General features: G+C 36.2%; 1 protein-coding gene across 1 annotated transcript in view; it reads left to right on the top strand.

Moving 5' to 3' along the window:
* Positions 1-3,656: 3,656 nt before the first annotated feature.
* Positions 3,657-23,681, top strand: part of LONP2 (lon peptidase 2, peroxisomal) — a 163,602-nt gene continuing 143,577 nt past the window's right edge. Inside the window, exons 1-5 of the mRNA XM_004479880.4 lie at positions 3,657-4,143; positions 12,630-12,864; positions 18,230-18,361; positions 20,563-20,685; positions 22,923-23,086. Of these exons, the coding sequence (XP_004479937.2) occupies positions 3,911-4,143; positions 12,630-12,864; positions 18,230-18,361; positions 20,563-20,685; positions 22,923-23,086 (887 nt within the window). The 5' untranslated portion in view covers positions 3,657-3,910. The remainder of the gene's footprint in view (positions 4,144-12,629; positions 12,865-18,229; positions 18,362-20,562; positions 20,686-22,922; positions 23,087-23,681) is intronic.

The following is a 23,681-nucleotide window of genomic DNA, read 5'->3' as shown; positions in this document are numbered from 1 at the left end:
TCTAGAATAGTGCCCAGCACATATGGATGCTTAATAAATATTTGATGGATATATAAAAATAAAGTACCTGCAGAGCCTGTCAAAGGAGACCTCACATTTAGGTTCTTGATGCTCTCCTGAATTAGTTGATATATCCCATCACAGAGATATGCTGACAAGTTTGAAAGAAGGTGTTCATAAAGCAAGCAACTTAAATTTGGACCCATTCCCACACCATACCTTCTATAGCGCACTGTGAATTAATATTTTAGAAAATAAATCCAACAATTATTATGCGAACAGAATGCGTATTTGGTTTATTATTATTATTTTTTGGTATGTGTTAAAGTATTAAATATAAGTGTTTTAAAAATATACCACCTATCAGATAGGGGTTTAATACCCAGGATATATAAGAACTTATACAATGCAATAACAAAAAGACCAACAACCCAATTAAAAACTGGGCAAAGGACTTGAGTAGATATTTCTCCAAAGAAGGTAAGCAAATGACCAATAAGTATATAAGATGTTCAACATGATTAACGAATAGGGAAATGAAAATCAAAACCACAATGAGATACCACTTCACCCCTATAAGGATGGCTATTATTTTAAAAATGGAAAATAAAAGTGTTGAAGAAGATGCAGAGAAATTGGAACTCTAGTGCATTGTTGGTGAGAATGTAAAATGGTATAGCTACTGTTGAAGGCAGTATGGTGGTTCCTCAAAAAGTTAAATATAGAATTATCATATGACCTAGAAATTCCACTTCTAGATATACACCCAAAGAAAATGAAAGCAGGAGCTTATACAGATACTTATACATAAATGTTTATACCAGCATTATCCAAAAAGTGGAAACAACCCAAGCGTCCATCAACAACTGAATGGATAAATAAAATGTGGTATATACACATAATGGAATATTATTCAACCATAAGAGAAAATGGAGTTCTGAGATATGCTGCAACATGGAAGAAACTTGAAAATATTATGCTTAAAATAAGCAAGAATTATGCTTGAAATAAGTAAGACATAAGGATAAATATGTCACAAGAGAAGTCCAGAAATAGCAAATCTGCAGAGACAGAAAGTAGATTAGAAGTTACCAGAGGATGGGGGAAGGGGGCAAGATAGGGGTATGATCAGTGAGGAAATAGTGTTAATAAAATGAATTTTGACCAAAAAAGGCACAAAAAATATCTATCACTAAGTTCATAAAATACTGGAAGACTCAAAGAATGGGTTACCTTCCCCCTTGCCCTTGGAAAGTCCTTGACAAAAGGGTAAGTTCTTGGGGACCTGGGCCATGCATATTTTATCTTTCTGTCATCCCCAGAGCCTAGCACAGGATAGTGCACACAGTACACATCCAGAGAAATGATCCAGCGACTACTAATTAAACCCAAGCTCTTTGGTCACCAGCTCAAACTCTCTCCAAACCTTAGGAGCTCAGGCCCCAACCTAGGAGATAGCCTTGACAACTGTTTTCCCTTCACTCTTCAGTTCCCATCCACCAGCATATTCTCTCAAAGCTACATTTAAAAATATCTTAAATCTACCTGCTTTAGCTTAAGGCATCATCATCTCTTGCATGGACAACCTCAATCACCTCCCATCTGGCTTCCCCACTTCTGATCAACCTGTAGATTCTATTCTCCAAAGAGCAGCCAAAATGATATTATTCCCTCCAATGGCTTCCATTAGGCTTGGAATAAAATCCATACTCCTTACCAGAGCTCATATGGCCCTCCAAAATCTGGCCTCAACTACCTCTCTCATCTCATTAGGTACTACAGGAGCCACAAGCTCAGCACATTCCTTTTGTGTATTCTTGGGAAAAACACATAACCATGAGAAAACATCAGACAAATCCAAATTGAACAACATTCTACAATATAACTAAAAACAAAACAAAAACAAAAGCAAAAAGAATGGGAGCTTTTAAAGGATTGAGGAACTGTCACAGATTAGAGGAGACCAAGGATAAATCACAACTAATAAAAAGTGAGATCCTGGATTGGATACTGGACCATAAAAAGGAAATTAGGTTATTCATGATAGCCGAAAGTTGGGAAAAAAACCCAGATGCACATTAAGTGATGAATAGATAAGCAAATTGTGGAGTATACACACGATGGAATATCATGCATCAGTAAGAAGAAATAAAGCCATGAAACATATGACAACATGGATGAACCTGGAGGGTATTATGTTGAGTGGCGCAAACCAGACACAACAGGACAAATACTGTATGATTGCTGTATTATGAGCGAAACATATTATGTGAAATGTAAATATATTATATGAAAGATGAATATGGGTAGAACTGAGTATATAAGCTGAGGTTTCTTTGAAGTTGAAAAAATGTAAGTTAATAGTACAAAATGTTAATATCAGACAAAAAGAAAAACATTATACTAAGTGAAGGAGACCCCACACAGACTACTACATATTGTATAATTCCATTTATATAAAATATAAATATAAATCAATTTATAAAGATGAAAGGAGATTAGTGGTTATGTAGGTCAGAGGAAGGAATGCTAAGGGATGTGGAGGCTTTCTTTTTGGAATAATGAAATTGTTCTAAAATTTTTGAGATGGTGAATGTACAATGTTGTGATTCTACTAGAAGTCATAGATTATATACTTTGGATCGAACAGCCAGAAACAGCAGCTATGTACAGTGGGGGAAGCATAGAAAAATTGAGAGGTGAGAAATTTTCTTGTTTGCCTTTTATTTATAATTATTACTGAAATAATGAAAATGCTCTAATAATGATTGAAATGATGAACTCACAACTATGTGATTACAGTAAGTACCATTGACTGTACACTTTGGATGAATTGTATGTTTATTAATATGTATCAATAAAATTGTTTTGTTAAAAAAAAGCAAAACTTATCTTCATACAAAAATTTGTACACAAATGTTTGTAGTAGCATTATTGGTTACAGCCAAAAGCTGGAAACAATCTAGATGTTCTTCAATAGGCAACTAGATAAACAATGTGTGGTACATCATACAATGGAATATTACTCAACAGTAAGAAAGAAACAACCTATTGATAGATGCAACAACTTAGATAAATTGCAAAGACATTATACAGAGTGAGAGAAGCTAGACTGAAAAGGTAACATATTGCATGAGTCCATTTATTTGACATTTTCAAAAATACAAAACTATAGTTTTGGAGAATAGATCAATGGTCACCAGGAATTATAGGTGAGGAGAAGGTATGGCTCAAAAGAGATAGCAGAAAGGTGTTCTCGGAACTGTCAGAACTGTTTTCTGATTGTGGTAGTGGTTTCATGTGCTAAAGCTCACAAAAACTGTGTACTAAAAGAATAATAGCCAACTTTATTGTATGATACTTTTTTATTAAAGTAAATATTTCGAAAAAGAAATAAAAAGGACATTAGGGAGAAAACTGGAAAAATTTGAGTAGGTATTAGTGACGCTAATTTCCAGATTTTGATAACTGTTCTGTAATTGTGTAATAATAGGAGAATCTTGGTGAATGGTATATGGAATTTATGCAACATTTTTGTAAATCTAAGATTAATTCGAATAAAAAGCTTTTTTAAAAAAACTAAGAATTTACAATTTTAATACTCTCATCCTTCCAAACACAATACATGGGGCAATTTTGTTGATGAGGCTCACGGGACAAAGGAGGTAGCCTGCAGAGTACGACTTCCAAGCGGGCTTTATACTGCCGCTTTTTTTCATAAATCTACGACCCACAAGCCTTCCCTAGTGGCTGCCAGAGGGGGCAGCGCGAAGCGACGGCGATTGAGCCTGGAGGCGGGCCGTAGCGCGGGGCCGGAAACGGTCGGACGGCGACAGCTGAGCCTCCGGCTAGGTCGCGCGGCGCTCTCGTCCGGCTCTCTCCGACCTCTCCCCGTGTGGTGGCTGTCGCCATGTCGTCGGTGAGCCCCATCCAGATCCCTAGCCGCCTCCCGCTGCTGCTCACCCATGAGGGCGTTCTGCTGCCTGGTTCCACCATGCGTACTAGCGTGGACTCGGCCCGCAACCTGCAGCTGGTGCGGAACCGTCTGCTCAAGGGCACGTCGCTGCAGAGCACTATCCTAGGCGTCATCCCCAACACGCCTGACCCGGCCAGCGACGCGCAGGACCTGCCGCCGCTGCACAGGTAGGCCAGCCGCGGCCGGCGGCGCGGCCTCCTCCCGGTACTGCGGCTCTAGACAGCGCCGGCACTGGAGCGCGGCGGCTGGAGGTAGCATTCGAGGCCCCGCTGCGCTCCTCCCTTAGTCTCATTTGTCGTATGGGAGTGACAACTGACTACCTTGTCAACGTCAAATGAGACAGTTCTTGAGGTAGTGCCTGATACCCGTGTAAACTCTACACCCATAGCCGCTCCTCTTGATAACTTGACTTTCAATCTCCTCCCTGCTCTCAGGTCTTCTGACTCCTAGCTAGTCCGGTGCTCTGAATTCTCCAGGCCCCTTCTTTCCTTTCCCTTTTCTACTCATCTTTCTTTCCTTTCATTTCCCCTCCTATTTTCCTTTCCTCTTTGCTTTTTTTTCTCCCATCTTTTTAACCCCCTCCCCGGGCTGAGACACTATTCATGCATTTTCTTTTTCCTGTGACGTTCTAAACTGCAACATCCTCTCTTCCCGCCCCCTCACTCTCCTTAACTGTTGGATACCTTTCTTCCACACTCCCTGTTCACCCTTTTTGTCCTCCTCTAGCACTTCTGTTTTCCTTCATAAAAGGCTTTTCCTGCTCACATTTTCCCTTGTCTCCCTTTCTTAAACTTTCCTAGTGTCCTGTCTCTGGTCCTTCTCCAATCTTAACATTTCTTTTCTTAGGCCCCAGGCTTACCACTAGATTGCCAGAAGGGACAACTAGGACCCTATTTGTGGTGAGGGAATTACCTTGTGCATATTTAATAAATTTATAATTTGGTAACAAACAGCACTTTGTTGTGGAGATTAAATGAAATCACGTGTGTAGTTTGCTTTGTGCCATTGCTTTGAATATAGGTGTGCTGTCCAATACTGTAGCCATTAGCACTGTGTGGCTATAGAATACTTGAAATATGGCTTATCCACACTGAGATGCTGGAGTGACCAATTGTGCTGGTTTGCCAGGGATTGTCCTAAAGGCCCGACAAACCAAGAATGTTGGTCATTCTAGATGTGTGGTAAGTGTACACATACACACTAAATTTTGGAAATTTAGTATGAAAAATGTTTTGTTGGTTAGTAAGTTAATAAATTTTATATTGATTACCTTTTGGAATGGTAATGTTTTGGCTATTTTGGGGTAAGTAAAATTAACATTTTGCCTGTTTTTTTTAGTTTATAATAAGGCTACTAGAAAATTTGAAGTTACATATGTGGCTCCCGTTATATTTCTATTGGTAGTAGTATCCTCTCAACAAACATTATCTTCACACTTATCTCACAAGCTCCTGCCACTCTTCTTGAAGTGTTTTTCCAATATAGAACCCCTCCTTCTTCCCCTACAGTTATCTCTTCTCTTTAAATTAGGGGTTCCTAACACTGGATGGAGTTTGGGAGATTTAGGAATGCCTTATCTTTGCCCCAAATCTTGTAACTATGTACGTTTTTTTTTTCGGAGAAGAATCTATAGCTTTCTTTAGTTTATCAAAGAAGAGCAGTACTTCTCCCCTTCCTTCCTAAAATACACACACTCAGCAACCCATTTTTAGCCCACATTGTGAAAGTCTTGTTTTTCTCAAGCTTGGAAAACATTTTGGCTTTCATCGGATCTGTTCAGGCTATTGCCTGAGTGGAATTGGACACTTCAAGGTTTGGTAAATGTTTTGATAGAGTAGAATTGGATTCTGATTTTCCTTACATATGACTCATTCCTTAATCTCAACTCATTTCTCCCTTTTTTTTTTTTTGTATTTCATTCCCCTTCCCCCTTCTTCCCCCAGTTGTCTGCTGTCTATGTCCATTCACTGTAAGTTCTTCTTTGTCCGCTTGCATTCTTGTTAGCAGCAAGGAGAATCTGTGTTTCTTTTTGTTGCATCATTTTGCTGTGTCATCTCTCTGCATGTACGGTGCGACTCCTGGGCAGACTGCACTTTTTTCACGCGGGGCAGCTCTCCTTAAGGGGTGCACTCCTTGTGCATGGGGCTACCCTATGCAGGGTATGCCCCTGCGTGGCACGGCATTCCTTGTGCGCATCAGCACTGCGTGGCAGGCCCTGGGTTTGAACCCTGGACCTCCCATATGGTAGGCGGATGCTCTGTCAGTTGAGCCACATCTACTTCCCTCTCCCATGTTGTTTTGCTCTTTGTGCTCATTTAGTTGCCTGCTGAGGGCAGAGTATTCATGATTAGAAATTTTATTCAATTTTTATTATGCATACATGTGAAGTTTGCCCTGTGAATTTTAAAAGTAGATTTAGTCATATTTTAAGTTCAAGTGACTAATTGTTGGCATTATTCCAGCAAGATTTTAGAGAATTTTAAATTTCTTCTATGTAAATATTTCCTAAACAACAATAACTAAATTCACCTGCCTGGGAGTCACCACAGATAATGTGTAAATGGATGCTTGATGTTCCTGTTGCTACCATTGTTTCAAATGAGTAGCAATATTAAAGTTTAATTATTTTAATTAGGAAACATATGTTCAAAGTCTTTCATAGAATTCTAGGGTTCTAAGGACCCACTAGACCATCCAGTAATCCCAGAAATATTGTTTGCTACTTGAAAACTGTATGTACAGGGGTTATACTTCATCCCTTAGTAGTAGATTCTGGTGTCTTTTCTTTCTCTATGACCTTTAAAATAACTCTTTACTTTAAAAATGCTTTAATGGTAAGAATGTTGAATTAACAATAATGTTATTCAGTTTCTAGATACAAATCTGCCCTTCCCCAGTTACCTGCTTTTCCATTAGTACTCCAGAGGAAAGGTGAGGGTCTCGCTCCAGTCCTTTGTTTCCTTTGCACCATCCATTAACAAAAGCTACAGTCTTGAGGGAGCAGCAGAAGTAATTTGCTCCCCTACTGTACAAAGTAGCAGTGCCAGATGTTGACTTACCTGAGCCACTTTCTGATTTTAAACAGCACAGCCCCTTTCTGCATATGAGTATATGGTCATGGTGACTGATATAGGAGCCTTTTTAGAAGAATTGTTTTGAATTATCCCTGCAGTGTAGAACTTGGCTCCCATGCCACCTTAGGATACTTAGCATTTCCCTGCTTAACTAGACTTAGCATTTCCCTGCTTTTAGTGGCTCGTGAGTGACCCATTGTTTTCCATTGAAAATGGATAATAATTTAGCACTGCCTGTACAGTATCTTTTTATGAATTTCAAGATGACCCTCAGTGTACATGGCTTCATTTCTTGGCACAGTTCCTCTTCTTTTTTTGGCTTTCTTTATCACTGAGACCCCAGGTTAGTTTCATTGGCACTTGTCTAATGAAAAAATAATAATGAGATAAGCAGCTTTATAATTTGGATCAATTGCTTGTCTGTGCCTTATTGGTGGCTATTATTAGTGTTCTTGGACATTCAAAAAGTATTGCTTGATAATAATAAGATTTTAAAAATTTAATCTTTTGTATTAGTCAAGATAACTATGCTTAGTTTTTCCTAAATCTCTAGTTACTATTTTTAAGGGAGATCTGTCTACAAGTAGCATTTTATAAATTTAGAAATAAAGTTTTAAGAAAGGGGTGAGAATCAAAACTGTAGTGTCCAAAGCCTCTTCTACTGTGGGTCCTTGTTTCTAAATCATTGCTAGTCATGATGATAAATTTTGCCACAAATCATCAAATATTCAGAAGTTAAGTAGTATGACACCAAGATAAAATTAAGATGTTAGAGCAGTTCTTTCCCAGAAATGTATAACTTTTCTTTCTGCTTCCAGAACTCTGGCAGAATTGCTTCTCTTTATGAAGTGTCATTAAGATGTAAACAATAGATATTAAATAATATCTGTACTTTCTAGCATCTCAGCTATTTAAAAGCTATGATAATAAGTATTTATTTTCCCTACCCCCACCCCCATTTTTTTAATCGTATTTTTTTGAAGATACACAGATCACAAAAAATGTTACATTAAAATATGTAAGAGGTTCCCATATACCCCACACCGCCCTCACCCTAAGTATTTATTTTTATACTTCTTGTAGGTTCAAAGTTAGATTGTCCATTGTGGTGGGGAAAAGTAAACTTTCTCACAAGACCTAATTCAGGTATGCTTTGTGCTACTTAGTTGTTGTAATCACTGGTAACTAATTTTTAAAATTCTTCCTGAATCTCAATTGCTGATTTGTAATAAGTTGCTAATGCTATATTCCTCATTGGGGTGAAAGAAGATATAAAATTAAATAATATTATAAAAGCCTTTTGTAAACTATAGAGCATTCTAAACCTATATGCTTAGTTATATTATCATTCCCAGTATGGATAGTTTTAAATGTTGGTTTCACAAATGGAGGTGGTGGGGAGTTAGAGGTCCATGTTCTGAAGCATATTCTTCCAATATGGTCAGAACTGAACTAGCATCATTACAGAAAGCATTTAGAAGACTGAGGATTCCAAGAGAAACGGTGGACTTTAAAGTTAAAAAAAAAAAAAAAGGTAAATGCTTGACAGGTAGACCAGTGATTAGATATTTATATAACATTCTCATCTTGAAAAACTGCTTTTTCCAGTAGTGCTGCTTTTAGATTTCTCACCACTAGAGTTGGTGGTTTCAAATACTTTCATAACTCTTATATGTCAGTTCCAAATTAACAAAATCGTATCCACTTTAGTCAGACCTTGTTTGGATTAAAATAATATTTTACATACTCTGAAGGTAGATTCCAGTTAGGAGTTTCAGAAGTGCTTTAAGCTTTAACAATGTCAGAGTATTGAGAGTATAGATTTCCAGATCTCCCTAAGGAGGAAGAACAACACTCATTTTGATTTATAAATTTGGATGAGTTTTGGCAAAATCAAATAATACTGCTTTTTGGCCATGCCTAAAAAAGTGCACGTTATTAGAGGAGCTAGAATATTTAGGAAAGATGACTGACAGTATAAAGGCTTTTGTAGGGAAGCAGACTTGGCCCAATGGATAGGGTGTCCGCCTACCACATGGGAGGTCCACAGTTCAAACCCCAGGCCTCCTTGACCCATGTGGAGCTAGCCCATGTGCAGTGCTGATGCACACAAAGAATGCTGTGCCACTCAGGGGTGTCCCCCATGTAGGGGAGCCCCACGCACAAGGAATGCGCCCTGAAAGGAGAGCCGCCCAGCATGAAAGAAAGGGTAGCCTGCCCAAGAATGGCGCCACACACACGGAGAGCTGACAAAGCAAGCTGACGCAACAAAAAGAAACACAGATTCCCGGTGCTACTAATAAGGATAGAAGCGGTCCTTCTGGACACATTGAATGGACACAGAGAGCAGACAGCTAGGGCGGGGAGGGGAGAGAAATACATTTTTTTAAAAATCTTAAAAAAAGTTTTTGTGAATCATAGTTGGAAGAAAAGTATTGGGTTAATTGAATATTTGTTTACTTAATGCCTATTTTTATATATAAAGCCTGGAGACCAACATATAATAGAACTTGTCTAAAATAATGTTAAATGTGGTCCTTTTCCGCAAAGATTTTCACACAAAATGTCTTTTTCCCAGGTCTCTGTTTCTAGCCAAGTAATTTCACAGATTTTAAAAAAAAATTTTATTTTTTTAAAGATATTTATACTACATAAAAGTTACATAAAAATATAGGAAATTCCCATATGCCATGCTCCCAATACCACACCCCATTAACAACATCCTTCATTAATGTGGTACATTCATTGCAATTGATGAACACATTTTAGAGCATTGCCACTAAGGATGGATTATAGTTTACATCGTAGTTTGTACTCTTTCTCACACAATTCATGTAATATATATGGCAAGATATATACTGGCCTGTATCTGTCATTGCAGTGTCATTCAGGACAAGTCTCAAGTCCTGAAAATGCCCCTGTATTACACCTGTTTTCCCTCTCCCTGACCTCAGAACCTCCAGTGGCCACTGCCTCCACATCAATGATATAAGTTTTTCTATTGTTAGAATCACAATAGGTCTATAATATCATAGAATACCAGTAAGTCCACTCTAGTCCATAGTTCATTCCCCAATCCTGAAGATTCTGGGATAGTGATACCCTTTCCACCTCTAATTGAAAGGGGACTTCAGTCCCAAATGGCTGATGGATGGGACTCTTTTGCTTGCAGTTATAAGCCCTCTCGGTTCCTTGGTATGGTGGTTGTCCATCATCACCTCCTTGTTTTCCTGGGAGAGTTCATTGAACTGGAAAGTAGGTATTGCAACTCCTTGAGGCTCAGGCCCAGCTGGCACACGGACAGCCCAAAGATTCAAGTCTCTTGGGCACACACCTACCACCTCCAGCACTGACAATAGGTTCAGGTAGAGTAGACTGAAGAGCCATGTGTAGGAAAACCACAACTGAGTCTAATTCTGTCAAACTAAGGAGCACAAACCCTAAAGTAGGGACCACTGGCAAGGCACCAAACTCATGAGCTATCTACCCTGATCATAGTGCCTATGTGTCTCCAGAGCCCTCAGAAGCTATTTGAGGTAGTGTCTAATTTGACAGTCAATGAGAGCCTGGTGAGACATGCATAAGGGTAACCTCTGGAATGACCTCTTAACTCAACTTAACCATATAAGTCTCTTAACCATATAAACTCAATTTATCTTTACCTTTTCCTGCATTTGATCAAGGTCTTTTTCCAGTTGCATTGCTAATTGGTGTTTGGTAGTAATCCCTTGGTGCCAGGGAGGCTCATCCCTGAGAGGTTTTTTTTTTAAAGGGTGCATTCTAGTCAACTATAAATAATTAGTAAGCACAAGTAACGAATTTAAAACCATTATATATTTTGTCTCATTAAGGGTAGAGCATAATGTAAATCTAATCTTTTTCAGTTTGGAACATTTTTTCACAGTTAGCCGAAGTATTTTATTTGCTTTGTGAGAAAAGTCATTTTTAGTCTCACAATAGTGACTGGGCCCAAGTAATTAAATTTATCTCCTAATATAGGGGTTTAAACTTGTCTCATCCCTCTCAGGTTTCTCCTTGGTTTTGAATTTGTTGGCACGGTTCCAGTCTCTCATCTGTGGATGTTTTCTTGTATACAGAACTGTGAATTTTTTCCGTATCATGTGAAAGTGTTGATGACCATAATCTGCAATAAATTATGGTTTTAGCTAGCATCTGATTAATTTAGGTATTGCTAACTTTCTTAGACAACCTGAGTTGATTTTTGGGAAATGGAAAATAGAACCTACTATTCATTAGCAACTGGAGAAAAGCAACCATAATACAAATAACTCATAATAAATAGTTGCTAGATCATTTCAAGTTTTTAAAATATTTTATGTTTTTCCTCCTTACCAAATTATCTTCCTGATTGTTTGGATTAAGTTATTGTTTAAATTAGTTTTTATCCCCCACATGATATGACTGGAAGAATGGTAAGGAAGGATGGACATAGGTCAAATGAACTGAGTGGCAGACGGAAGCCACAGAAGAATTTTATATTTATGAAAAGTCACACATAATCCACAGAATGAATAATTTATAAGGAATTATATCAAGAATTAACTGTATGTAAAAGTAAACAAATTTGCTAAAATTTTCAAACTGTATTTGCATGTAATTTTATTTTTGACATGGGTAAATGTAGTATTTTCCCAGGGTGTTGAGAGCTCTACTTTCTTGAATTCTAGTCTCTCTTCTGAAATTACAACCTTCTCTGTGGCTGAAGGGAGACAATGTTATTTTAGGTTGGATTCTGGAAAAAGTTTCTGAGTGTTAATCTTTAAATTTTATATTATTTTTGGCTTAGTTTGGATGAGACTTCCCTTCTGTGAATTAGATTTACATGCTACTTGGTTGGTGTTGCATGTTCATTTAAGGAACTAAGACATATTTTATTTAACATTTTCACGTAGTATTAGGTGAAGTGATTATACTTGGAGCAGAACTAGGTATTTACCGTCTTGAGATGTAGGTCTTTATCTAAAACTCTCCTTGGTCCATGATAGCATGTGGCCTCTGATATTTTACCCCCACATGTAGAAATTCAATATTTAGATTGTGATGGCAGTTTGAGATAAGGTGGCTGTGTAGAACTTGTATAGATGATATATATAAAAAACTGGCTTGATGTTAGCACAACTAGATTGGCTTATATCATGCTGTTTACATGTTATATCTGCTAATATTTATTCTGATGTAAGATTGCTTTGTTCTTAGCTGGCAGACTTAAGTTAAGCTTTATAATTGCCAACAAACTACTTTTACACTTAGGTTTTTATGCTTAAATAATCCAAATGCTTAGGAAGTCCTATCTAAGTTTTAAAAGAGGTGCTGATTATAGTGAGATGACTGACTGCTTTGTCCCATAGCTCGATAGTAGTAAATTAACATATCACATACTAGATGCTAAATTAAAATAGAGAGATATTTCATTTACATTTTAGATATTATTTTGGGGTTTTTAAAAATGAATTTCTGAAAAAAAAAGAATTTCTCAGAAGAGGCTACAGTTTTTTAGGTGAATTTCTGTTCTACCATATTGAATATTTGTAATACCAACTTTTTTTTATGTTTTTCAGGATTGGGACAGCTGCACTGGCAATTCAGGTTGTGGGCAGTAACTGGCCCAAACCCCACTATACTTTGCTGATTACAGGCCTCTGCCGTTTCCAGATTGTACAGGTCTTAAAAGAGAAGCCATACCCTGTTGCTGAAGTGGAACAGTTAGACCGGCTTGAGGAATTTCCCAACACCTGTAAAACTAGGGAGGAACTTGGAGAATTGTCAGAACAGTTTTACAAATATGCAGTACAAGTGAGTTGTTTTCATTTTTTTCCTTAAAATTCTTTTTCTTCAGTTCCTATGCTGCCCTAAGATAAGATGAATCTGTTAGGTAGTAGAGTTTTGGAGTAACGTAAGTTTAAATGATTTAATATAATATTGTAATAATCTAATTTTTATTTTCTTTTTTCTGACATTTTGCCAGAATCATTCCAGTACATAACAGCCCACCCTTTCTAGGAATGTTCTATAGGTTAATTCTGGAGCTTCCCTTATATAACTTGCAGTATTCTGAAATAGGTAGTTACTAAACTTAAATATTAAGGTAAAAAATTAAAATATTGCATGAAGCTATTTGTCACTAAAATATCTAGACACCAAATTATTATGTAAGTTATATTGGTTGAGAAGACAAGGTCATGCTATGGCTGGCCATAACTACTAAAGATTAAGCCCATAGTAGACTGATTTCAAGAATGGTTAAAACCTCAGTTAACTAGAATGTTGGGAAGAAAGTACACATTAGACATGTGTTAAATATTTGACTCCTTTAATTTCAGGTTATCAAAGGTTGTTGTTTTTTTTGTTAATGCTAGATTGAACAGAAAGCTTCCTTATCCCCATTGTTTTAGAACTTGTTGAGAGATATAAAATGTAGTTGTCTACTTTGTTACACAATCCAGTGAATATAATTGGTATGAGGATCACATAGTATCTCAAGTTCTTGATTATGAACATCATTAGTCATTGAAAAGTGTGTAGGACAAGGGTTAATAGCCTATGCTATTTGTATATTTGAAGAGACACACTTTTAGTGTAGTGAACAACAATAGAAGAGCAGAAAAATTTAGAACTGTAATTTCTGCAAGTACTTTTACTCTGAAGGAAAAAAATTCCTTTTGAGAACTGGAATAAGTGAATATGCTATTTAGGAATGAAAGAGAGAGAAATAGAATTTCTTTTCCTTTTGCTGGATAATGTTCCCTGGGTCTTTGTACTTATATTGAACACAGTTTTATAGTTTCTTTGAATTTGCTGGTTACAACTTCTTCCCCCTTGGAATCTACAGAATTTTTTTAAGCATTTAAAGTTCTTATAAGGACAATTAAAGAAATTTTTAGAAAAAAATCCTCCTATATCTTACTATCAGAAAACATCTAACTTAATCTTTCCATTCTCTGGTCTTGATTCATATTTGAATTTGTGTTTTGTTTTTATATCTATTTTTAATTTTCATATTAAGTACTTTTAATTCAATAATTTTTATAAATGTCATTGAGTTAGGATATCATAATTTTATCATTGCTCTTTTTTAGACGTTAAGATTGTTTCCAGTTAATGGTTTTCTTTCATTCCCTGTCTGCTTCTACAGCCCTCATGATCTGTCACTTCACTTCTTTGATAGCTTCTTACTTGATGTCCTAGCTTCTTCTGTCACTAAGCCAACCTGTTCACTAAGCCTTTAAAAAAAAAAATGTTGGTGCCTACCTCTCCTCTGAGCAAAAGGCTTTAACAGTTGTAAGATAGTATCATGATTGCTTAGTATAACATTATAGCCCTTCACACTTTGGCCTAAGCCTATCTGTCTTGCCTCAACTCTAGTTATTCCCATGTGTACATCTTTAGTTCTAACCATACTGAACCTCAAAAAACTCACATCTTGTTCTTTTTTGTCTTTATGATTGTGCTTTCTTTTTCCTCTGTTGAGAGAGCTCTCTTCCTTCTCTGAACTTTAAAGATGTATTTATACTTTTCCAGCTCCTGAAGACTCTTAGTGCTCCTTTCTCTTGCCTATACAGTTTTTTATACATATCTTCTAATATGATTTTATCACACTGTATTGAAACTTATAAGTCTGTTCTCCTACCAAACTTAAAGTCATTACTGGGGGAAAAAAAAAAAGTCATTCCTGCTTTAACAGTCTTTTACTGAGCAGTGTATTGTGTCCAGCAAATCGTAGGTACTCAGTAAGGTTTGGAGAATGGCAGTGTATTGTGTCCAGCAAATCGTAGGTACTCAGTAAGGTTTGGAGAATGAGTTTTAATTGTTTTTGTTTATTTTCTTATATATATATATATTTTTTCTTATATATATAATATTTTTAAATGCTGCTGCTGTGAAGTATTTTGTCTGATTATTAAAATACTTCACCCAAAATTTGCACAGCATTTTTTTTGGTCCTATGTGACCATGCAAACCAAGGACTGCCTTGTATAGTAATTGTCACTTATCCAGGATTATTTGGGAGAATCAGTCATTTTTAAGTGGGTTTTTGCTGCTACTAACCCTACAACATGTTATATAGAGATCTTTTAAAAAATAGCCATCATGTAGGTTTCTGCTTTTTAAAAATGATTCATTTTGCTCATATTTGAAATAACCATTTGAATTCTTTCCATGTCATCCTAATATATATGATGTCCCCCTCCCAGTTAGACGTCACGTAGGCTTCTTCTTCTGCCTTCAGTTTCATGTCTCTAGAATACTGCTATTCAGAATGATGGTGTTCGTTCAGGAACTGTTTGCTACCAGTCCATTTCAAGATTAGTACAGAAAGTGAGAGTAAGCATTTAGATGTTTTTGTGGCAATTTGATATTACTGTAATATCCAGGCAGGTGATTTTGACTTTACAGAAAGTTCCCTGAGGGATTGGGGTAGGTGGGGGAATGACTGATCTTTTACCAGTTTGAAAACAGCACTCTAGAGGATGACTGCCCATCTTCTTTGAGAGACCACCAAAATGAATTTTGTATACCAGGTAGGTTGTATTTTAAGGCATATAATCTCAAATATACCTTCCAAATTTGGTGAAAATCTGTTTTACAGTTTTTGAGGACTATAGTAACAAACAGACAAAACCTTTATGTGGATTATCTCCAGTGTAGCAAGAGGATTCCCCTTGTAGGCGTAAACTTATTCGCATATATTTTCTAAGTATGGCTCTAATATAATTGACATTAAAGCTTTAGAATGTTTAGAGTGGCATACCCACAATGCTCCTTAGCCAGAAGGAACCCTACTTATTATAAGACTTGGATTTGAGTTCTGGCTTCATTCCTTACTTTGGGCAAAACAGTTTCTCTGAACCTGTTTACTTCTTTACAAAATATGATTGAAATATCAGCTATTTTACTACAACAGATTCCAGCAAAGGTCAGGTAGGGTCATTCATTTTCTTTTTAGAAATTTGAAATGTGAATTAAAATGTAATATACCGGCGGCGGACTTGGCCGAGTGGTTAGGGCGTCCATCTACCACATGGGAGGTCCGTGGTTCAAACCCCTGGCCTCCTTGACCCATGTGGAGCTAGCCCATGCTCAGTGCTGATGCGCGCAAAGAGTACCATGCCATGCTGGGGTGTCCCCCACGTAGGGGAGCCCCACGCGCAAGAGTGCGCCCGGTAAGGAGAGCCGCCCAGTGCAAAAGAAAGTGCAGCCTGCCCAAGAATGGCACCGCACACACGGAGAGCTACACAACAAGAGGATGCAACAAAAAGAAATAGATTCTTGTGCTGCTGACAACAACAGAAGTGGACAAAGAAGACACAGCAAACAGACACAGAGAACAGACAACTGGGGTAGGGGGAGAAGGAGAGAGAAATAAATCTTTTAAAAAAAAAGTAATATACCACAATTATTATTGTGTTAGTTTTATTAATTGTCCTTAGACTTCTTTACCTGAGTCTTAGGTTCTTTTAGCCCAAGGTTCTTTTTGATTCAGAATTTTTAGAGAGATGTGTATTTGTTTTACAGCAGAAGTATATGTTATATATCAGTGGTGGAAGGCACTTTGTAATTCAAATTACAATTCAGTTTTGATAGGATGTCTTTTATACTTCACACATTGATACTGTTATAGGTATAAGATAAGAGCAGACTTTAGGAGAACTTCCATTTTATGGTAGAACCGTTCTTGTGGGACAGACATATATTGCCCTAATTATTAGAATTTGTTGAGAGGAAATATTTCGTCTGTATATTATAGTGCATTCTTTAATCCCAAGCAGAAAAGTTCATTTTAAATGGTTCAAAAGTTCATCATAAGGAAGCAGATGTGGCTCATGTGATTAACCTCCTGCCTACCACATGGGAGGTCCCTGGTTTAGTTTCCAGTGTCTCCTAAAGAACACAGTGAGCTGGCACATGGGCAGGCACAGCCAGCTGACACAAAAAGATGAAGCAATAAGAGACACAAAAAGAAAAACATAATGAGAGACCGAACCACAAAGAGAGAATGGAGGTGGCTCAAGGGATTAGGCACTTCCCTCCTACATCATAAGTCCCGAGTTCAGTTTTCAGTATCTCCTAGAGGAAAAAAGAAGATGAACAGACACAGCAAGTGCAAACAACAAGGGGGTGAGGAGAAATAAACAGTGAAATCTTAAAAAAAAAAGTTCACCATACCACTTGAGACTTACATTTGACTCTCTTCTTTGGTGTATAGTGAGTATACCTTCTTTGTAGAAATTAAAAGCATGGAGAAACCCATTGGGCCTCAATTTAACCAAGTAACCAAAGGTCACATCACCAATAAGGGACAAACTCCTGATGGGATGTACTGAGAACGTAACATTACTTAGGTGGTATTCCTTCCAAAAATGTAAAGCCTGAATCTTATTTGAAGGAAGCAATCAGACAAACCCAAATTCAGGCAATCTTCAAAACAGACATCCTGTACTCATCAAAAATATCAGTGTCATGAAAGACAAAGAAAGGCTGAAGAATTATTCTAGATTTGGGGAGACCAAAGAAACATGACAAATTAGCACAAGGCGTAGTCCTGAATAGGATCCTGAAACAGGAAAGGTAATTTACTATAAAATAGGACATTATTGAGACTACTGATAGAATTTGAATGTGGAATGTATATTAGAGACTAGTTTTGGATCTATGTTAAATTTCCAGAATTTGATAAGTATACTGTGATGTAAGGGAATGTCCTTGATCTTAAGAACAAGTTCATTATGTCTGCAGTTTACTTGCAAATGGATTAACAGTCATTTGTGTGTGTGTGTGTGTGTGTGTTGTGTAGAGAGAGAGAGAAAGCAAATGTGACAAAATGTTAATTCATGGATCTAGGGGAAGTTCATTTTAGTTTTCTTAAAGCTTTTTTACAAATTTGACTTCCTTTTCAAAATAAAAAAAAAATCAAAGCATGAATTTTAAAGCCTTTTATAAACATTGTATGAAATGCTTTTGAAACATTTTTGCTTTTCATTCTGATTGACATTTTGAAAGTACTTCTCTTTCTTTATGATACCTGTAAAATGTCTTGACTATAATAATCAATGATCTTGTATTTTAAAGAGTCCCCAATATTTAACCTATATAGAAATCTGATTATGAAAATTCATGAATAATACTAGATTTATTAAAAAGACTTTTTTTTTCCTTCTAGTTGGTTGAAATGTTAGATATGTCTGTTCCTGCTGTTGCTAAATTGAGACGTCTTTTAGATAGTCTTCCACGAGAAGCTTTACCAGACATTCTGACATCAATTATCCGAACAAGCAACAAGGAGAAACTCCAGGTATAGTGTTCCCTTCTTGAATGCCAAGTTGTTTTGTCACTTTTTATTTGGATCTGCATAGTGAATAGTTAAATTTTGACCTTTGGGAAAGATATACTGGAAACTCTAAGTTGTTAAAATACTTTTACATTTAAATTGTCTTTCAAAAAAGATTGTTTTACATTTTTTATACCCAAGAAACTCTTCTATTCACGTAGTTGATCAGAGTATGGAAAAAGTTAAAGCAGGGAATCACTTGAAAAGTAAATATTTCATTTAACTTAAAATATAGAAACAGATATTGTCTCTTTATGTTTTTTTTTTTAAAGATTTATTTATTTAATTCCCCCCCCCTCCCCCGGTTGTCTGTTCTCTGTGTCTATTTGCTGTGTCTTGTTTCTTTGTCCGCTTCTGTTGTCGTCAGCGGCACGGGAAGTGTGGGCGGCGCCATTCCTGGGCACTTTCCTTCGCGCTGGGCGTCTCTCCTTACAGGCGCACTCCTTGTGCATGGGGCTCCCCTACGCGGGGGACACCCCTGCGTGGCTCGGCACTCCTGCGTGGCAGGGCACTCCTTGCGTGCATCAGCGCTGCGCATGGGCCAGCTCCACACGGGTCAAGGAGGCCCTGGGGTTTGAACCGCAGACCTTCCATGTGGTAGAAGGACACCCTATCCACTGGGCCAATTCCGTTTCCCTCTTTATGTTTTTAACATGTGACACCTTTCCCTTGTGGAGGTGCTTGCTTTATTAGAATTCTTCATGTTTCATAATGTATAAACCACACTTACGATTCTCAGTTTTCTCTTTCTCTAAAGTAAGGTGAGTTTTAAAGACATTTGAAAAATTCATGCACAGAATTCTAGATTTGGATGATTTCCCTCAAACTATAAAAGTTTTTTTGTACATATATTTTTAAGCATTCTGCTTTATTGTATCTTCTTAGATCGTTTAAGTTAGTTTTTACTGAAGCAAGTGCTTCATTCTTATTTTATCAGTTGATTTAATATTAAATCAAACAATTATAATTCCAAATAGAATACAAGTAGTTTGGGTATAAACACAAAAACTCAATTCAACTGATAGGAGCAGAAGAGTGAAGGAGTACTAGAGTAACCTGGCTGGGGCATCAGCAAGTATATTGTACTAAGGGAATAGAAAGCTCTGGTTACTTGGACAGATCATTAGTAGAGGTTCATTAAGAGTGCTTCTACTTTACTGTGTATTTTTATATGTAATATTTTGAATCTAGAATTTGTTTAGACTTAATATGTGGACACATTTCCGACTTTTTTTTTTTTTTAATTTTTTTATTTTTTATTGACTTTGTAATAATATTACATTAAAAATATATATGTGAGGTCCCATTCAACCCCATCCCCCCAACACATTTCCGACTTTAAAAAAAAAATCCCAGAAAAAATTGACAAAACATTTGAAACTTGTATTTTCTTCTTGTTCTTAGAACAATACATACAGCTTCATTTTTTTCCCTTTGAATGTACTTTTAAAAAAAAAATTTATTATCTTTTTTTTAAAGACACATAGATCATATAAAATATTATATTAAAAAATATAAGAGGTTCCCACATACACCATTCCCACACTCCCCTACTCCTCCCACATCAACAACTTCTTTCATTAGTGTGATACGTTCATTCCATTTGATGAATACATTTTGGAGCACTGCTACACAGCATAGATTATAGTTTACATTGTGGTTCACACTCTCTCCCAGTCCATTCAATGGGTTATGTCAGGATATATAATGTCCCATATCTGTCCCTGCAATATCATTCAGGACAACTCCAAGTCCCAGAAATGTCCCCCTATCATATCTCTTTTTCCCTCTCCTTGCCTTCAGCAACTCCCATGGCCACTGTCTCCACATCGATGATATACTTTCTTCCATTGCTAGAGTCACAATTATTCTATAGTAGAATACCCGTAACTCCACTCTAGTCCATATTTTATTCCTCTACCCTGAGGACATTTTTAAATGAAACATCAGGATTTTTTTTCCCTGCCCTCTTCAGGATTCTGATGTTCATCTCAAATAACCCTATTGATTTAATATAGTTAATTTGGTTATATTAACCATAGTATAACTGTGGATACTTATAGTAATTGTCTTTTTTACTTAATTTAATTTGTGGCTCTGACTGCCTTGATTTTGGAGCATGTATTTCTGAGAGAGAGTCTATTAAGTGGCTCATGTTTCCTCAGATTTTAGATGCTGTGAGTCTGGAAGAGCGGTTCAAGATGACTATACCACTGCTTGTGAGACAAATTGAAGGCCTGAAATTGCTTCAAAAAGCCAGAAAACACAAGCAAGATGATGATAAGCGGGTAAATATTTCTTTCAATAAATTTCTCTGGGTTCCCATTTGTTTTATGTGGTGTGAGATGTGTTTTATGAAAAAAAAAATTGAGAAATTAATGGAGCAGAGAAGAAAAAACTCATTGTCTCTTACCACTCAAGTGACTGTTAAAATTTTGTTATGCTTCCTTTCCCCTGCATATTTTGGGGTTTTTTAAAACATGTAAGAATTTTACAGTCTTTGGTTTTTGTTTTTGGTAATTATCCAAAGGGATAATTTACCTAGCCATTTCCCTTTTTGTTAAATATTGTGCTTTGTTTCCAACGTTTTACATATTTTAAACATTAGCAAATAACTGATGAATGTCTTTGAGTCTAACATTTTTTTTACTGCATGTAGCATTAAGAACATACTGCAAAAACAAACAAACAAACAAACAAAAAACCCAGAGCATACTGCAACATTGTTTCCTAAAAGGACAGAATCAGTATGTTGTGCCATAATTTGCTGATATTTTTGTTTCTAACTTACCTAACTTTCAGTTTTCATTTAGTCAAAATCCTCTCTCCTTCAGTGGTTTAATAAATATCTGCTTCTGCTTTTTCTTTAGTTGATTTTTTTCAAAGTATTTAACTCTTTAACCCATAGGTTATTTTGTCCTATAAATGAGATGAGGATAGCAGTCATCATGTTTTTGCCAAATAGCTTTTTATTGAACTCAACATCATTTATTAAATAATCCTTCTCCTGTTGATTGGTGGTACCTTCTTTTATAATACATTACATTTATATGTAAGATGAGTTTGAAGCCTACCTTGATTTTACTCTATATTTGGGGAGAGTTAAGCTGGGGAAATATATTTGAAGTGGACAAGACATGAAAATGACAGTTCTCTGAAGAGTATTGGAGATCCAGGACAGTGGCTTAGGTGAAAGCTTGATAATAGAGATTTGATGATCATCAGCATAAAACTATTCCTTCATCAAAGGGAGTATGGTATAGAGAAAGAAGAGCAGGAGCAAAGGAGCAGTAAAGTAGACTAAGGAGAGTGATGAGAGTTCACTATGCTGCTGTTTAGTATTCCAGAATACTGTATACACTAGAAATATGAATTATTCCTGGATTGAGAACAGCTCAGTGACTTAATAATTCCCTTTGTGCAGGAGAAACCAGTGTGTCCTTTGCATTAGGAGTCACAGAAAACTTCAGCAACATCAATAAAGATTACCATCATGTAGAAAAAAATTTGTTCAAAAGTACACCAGAAAACTATCAAAATAAGAGTTCTTTTAAAATGTAGAAAGCATTTTGATTTAGCTTAAAACATTCTTGTTACAATTTCCCTAAGAATTAAAAAGCACTGTTTTAGCAGCTGAAAGAAAGGTTGCATGAAAAATGCTGTTGTTTTCAGTAATGAAATCATTGAAGTGCTACTTTTTAAAAAATCTCACTTTTAAACAAGACAAAATATTTCATTTTCAGTTTTTTATAACTTAAAAATTTTAATTTTATCTAGTGATTTATGGAAGTCTTAAAGTATGTGCTTAATAGTTAAAATAATTAAAAATTGCAATTTTACTGTTTTAAAATGTTTCCAACTTTTTACAGTTAAATGCAGTAGGTCATTTCACAAGTTAAAAAAACAGAACAAAACTCTGGAGGCTTTTAAATTAAATATCAGTGTACCATTTTGATATTTGGAGTTATGGCAGGAATTGATTCATGATGTTAATGAGTGGGAATTTCAAAGAGCACATAAGGTCGTTTTAAAAAATGATAGAACAGTAGTGGAGAAAGAGAACACAGATAAAGGTCATTTGATTTGGCATAGAAGATGGTTGCTAGATTTGAAAGAAGAATTTCAGCACAATGAAGACAGAAGCCAAAGGCTTAATGAAGTGAATGATGAGGTAGGGGAAATAGTGATGATGGACACTTGTTTGAAAAGAAGGAAAGTAAATAGTGTAGTAGTTAACTGAAAGGGATCATAGATAAAGTAAAATATTTTGAGAGGAAGAAGCCTTTTCTGTATGTTGAAATGAAAGCGAATATAACCAGTGGTAGAAAGGTTGAAGTTGCTGAAGAGGAATTTCATAATGTAGGAGGAAAAATGGAACTTATTCAGTTACCAAATGATAAGTAGACTTGAAAATAGGTATGTGGTCATAAAACTGTTCAGCACCAACCATATCTTACATATAGCTGGGTACTTCATTTCCAATGTATGTGGACATACAGCTTTACTCTTCTATTTTCTACTCTAGGTTATAGCAATACGCCCTAATAGGAGGATTGCACACATCCCAGGTTCTTTAGAAGATGAGGATGAGGATGAGGATAATGATGACATTATCATGCTAGAGAAAAAAATACGAACATCTAGTATGTCAGAGCAAGCCCATAAAATCTGTGTCAAAGAGATTAAAAGGTAAATTGTAGAAGGCATTCATTCGTGTTTTCATTTTGTTTATTAATGTTAAAAATTATTGCTCATGGAATTTGATTCTGCTATTTTGGATCACAAACAGAAAGCTGAGTCATATGTTCTCTATTCTATGATCATTCTCTTTTTCTTATGCTTAATATACTCTGTTCATCTTATCTTTCCATTGCCAACTCTTATCTTTTGTAGTTTCCCAATTCTTTCATAGTTTCCCAATTCTTCATCTGTGGAATACTTTCTCCTCTTTCTTCATTCCTCAGCCAGGATATAATTCTAAAACATTCTTAATGTTCCTGAATTTACAACACTTTCACTAGTCTTTATTTCAAGTACTGAGGATAAATGAAACAACTTTTCTACTTACAGTATGCTGTCAAAATTATGACTCGTTTCATTGTCTGAAAGACCATACTTCATATTTTGAAATAATGTTTGTTCAATTATCATTGTATTCTTTATGTCACTGTTTGGTTCTTTAGATTGTAAACTGTAGATGACAGGGATTGCCAATTTCTTTTTGTACAGGGAAACCTTAACAACAGAATAGGGCATATAAATTGATTGCATTTTCTGTATAATC

The sequence above is a fragment of the Dasypus novemcinctus genome, chromosome 18 (assembly GCF_030445035.2).
Source record: "Dasypus novemcinctus isolate mDasNov1 chromosome 18, mDasNov1.1.hap2, whole genome shotgun sequence".
NCBI lineage: Eukaryota > Metazoa > Chordata > Mammalia > Cingulata > Dasypodidae > Dasypus > Dasypus novemcinctus.
Note: the sequence above shows the minus strand (reverse complement) of the source record. Positions and strands in the feature narration are given on the sequence as shown.